A 2863-nucleotide genomic window follows, 5' to 3' on the forward strand; every position below is an offset into this window, starting at 1 on the left:
AAACCCCCTAGCGCCCTCCCTTTACTAATAAAAACCTCTAGCGGCCTCCCTTTACTAATCAAAAGCCCCTAGCGGCCTCCCTTTACTAATAAAAACCCCCTAGCGCCCTCCCTTTACTAATAAAACCCTCTAGCGGCCTCCCTTTACTAATCAAAAGCCCCTAGCGGCCTCCCTTTACTAATTAAAAGAACCTAGCGGCCTCCCTTTACTAATTAAAAGAACCTAGCGGCCTCCCTTTACTAATTAAAAGCCCCTAGCGGCCTCCCTTTACTAATTAAGAGCCCCTTGCGGCCTCCCTTTACTAATTAAGAGCCCCTTGCGGCCTCCCTTTACTAATTAAGAGCCCCTAGCGGCCTCCCTTTACTAATTAAGAGCCCCTAGCGGCCTCCCTTTACTAATTAAGAGCCCCTAGCGGCCTCCCTTTACTAATTAAAAGACCCTAGCGGCCTCCCTTTACTAATTAAAAGCTCCTAGCGGCCTCCCTTTACTAATTAAGAGCCCCAAGCAGCCTCCCTTTACTAATTAAGAGCCCCTAACGGCCTCCCTTTACTAATTAAGAGCCCCAAGCGGCCTCCCTTTACCAATTAAGAGCCCCTAGCGGCCTCCATTTACTAATTAAAAGACCCTAAATGCCCCCCTTTACTAATTGAAAGCCCCTAGCGGCCTCCCTTTACTAATAAAGAGCCCCTAGCAGCCTCCCTTTACTAATTAAAAGCCCCTAGCGGCCTCCCTTTACTAATAAAGAGCCCCTAGCAGCCTCCCTTTACTAATTAAAAGGCCCTAGAGGCCTCCCTCTACTAAGTAAAAGGCCCTAGAGGCCCCCCTTTACTAATTAAAAGACCCTAGAGGCCTCCCTTTACTAATTAAAAGGCCCTAGAGGCCCCCTTTACTAATTAAAAGGCCCTAGAGGCTCCCCTTTACTAATTAAAAGGCCCAAGAGGCCCCCCTTTACTAATTGAAAGGCCCTAAAGGCCTCCCTTTACTAATTAAAAGGCCTTAGAGGCCCCCCTTAACTAATAAAAAGCCCCAGCCTCCCTTTAATAATAAAAAAAAAGACCCAAGCTTTCCTTATACAAATAATAACATTATATACTTACCCTTGATGTCTTCTTCCGTGTAACTTCTCTCCTAATGGCGATCCGCCCATCTTCTGTAGCTCCTGCACCGCGCAGCCCATGTCACGTGACTTACGCGACCTGACGTCAGGTCGCATCAGTCACGTGACATGGGCCGGGCGGTGCAGGAGCTACGGAAGATGGGCGGATCACCGACGCGGGGCTTGTTGGTAAGTATGGGGGCCAAAACACAGGGGCGCGGCGGCAGCGCTACACAGGGGCTCCGCGCGGCACACTCAACCATGTGTTGCGGCACACAGGTTGAAAATCACTGGTCTATGATACTAATGAGCTGTATACCTGTGTGACCATGGTCAATAAATCTATTGTCAGCAAGCAGGGATCCAGAAAACCGCCAGGAATTGATACAGAAAATATATTTGAAAATTGTAAAATTTTTCATTAGACAAATAATAACATTAATTTGCTGAAATACGAGCACCCCTTTAACAAAAGATTCAGAGGATTCAATAGACGATGTCTAGGTCGTTTTTCAGCAAAGCTATTTACTATAGGGATGTAAATCCTATTCTTCCAAGTTCATTGCTATGAAATATATTTAGTTTATTGCTCTATAGATTTCTAGGATAAAAGCAGACCACAAATTATGATTAATTACATCATGGGGTTAGAAATAATAAATCACTTTGAAACGACTTGGGTATCATTGTGTATCTCTAGAGGTCTAAAACAAAATGCTATAAGTAGTGATTTGCAATGCTTTTGAGTTAAAGGTTTTGTGTTGCTGTTTTGTGTAACAAAATATTAACTCAATGGAAAAGAATATCAGTATATATAAGAAGATAGATAATAAGATGGTGAATGTTACTCTTCTGAAAGAGTTTGTTCTCTCCGGTCTTTCCTCTAACCCAGACCTTCAGCTTCCTCTCTTCCTGCTCTTCTACGTAGTCTACATGGTAACTCTGCTGGGTAATCTTATGATCATTGTATTGATTAGGATAACTCCAGCTCTACAGACACCAATGTACTTGTTTCTTATGAACTTATCTCTTGTAGATGTCCTTTATTCCTCAACTATCACACCCAACACCATGGTCAATATCTACTCTAAACATAAGACGATCTCCATCATTGGTTGTGCTATACAAATGTTTCTCTTCATTGAACTGGTGAGCACAGAAGGGATGCTACTTGCAGTGATGGCCTATGACCGCTATGTTGCTATATGTAAACCACTATATTATACAGTTATTATGAATAAAGTGACATGCATTAAATTAGTTTGTTCAGTATTCACAGCAGGATGTCTCAATTCATTGCTTCATACTAGCGCTGCATTTAGCCTCCCATTCTGTCATTCTAATCACATCAACCATTTCTACTGTGATATCAATCCCATCTTAAGACTGTCATGTAAAGATCCATTTCTAAATCAAATTTTCTTATTTGTTTTTGCTGGTTCTATTGAAGTTGGCTCTTTTTCATGCATACTTATTTCATACATCTGTATTTTATTTAGCATATGTAGAATTGGGACTTCTAGAAGTAAGTCACTGTCAACTTGTGCCTCTCATTTTACTTGTGTCGCCTTATTTTATGGCCCAGTTTTCTTCATGTATTTGCGTCCGAATTCTGCATATGCAGAGGATCAGGACTGGATGGTGTCAGTTTTCTATACAGTGATTACACCAATGTTAAATCCCATGATCTATAGCTTAAGAAATAAGGATGTTAAGAAAGCTTTGATTAATATTAACATCAATAGGATTCGCTGTGTACAGGTGTAA

At 41.8% G+C, this 2863-nt stretch overlaps 1 protein-coding gene across 1 annotated transcript; it reads left to right on the top strand.

The window, feature by feature from the left end:
• Positions 1-1930: 1930 nt before the first annotated feature.
• LOC140128482 (olfactory receptor 5AP2-like) lies at positions 1931-2863 on the top strand. The gene has a single exon (XM_072150184.1). It carries the CDS (start codon positions 1931-1933, stop codon positions 2861-2863), a length of 933 nt encoding a protein of 310 aa, XP_072006285.1.

This window comes from Engystomops pustulosus, chromosome 4 (assembly GCF_040894005.1).
Source record: "Engystomops pustulosus chromosome 4, aEngPut4.maternal, whole genome shotgun sequence".
NCBI lineage: Eukaryota > Metazoa > Chordata > Amphibia > Anura > Leptodactylidae > Engystomops > Engystomops pustulosus.

Excerpts from the sequence above, each read along its gene's own strand:
- LOC140128482 (XM_072150184.1), top strand. The coding sequence starts at position 1,931 with ATGGTGAATGTTACTCTTCTGAAAGAGTTTGTTCTCTCCGGTCTTTCC.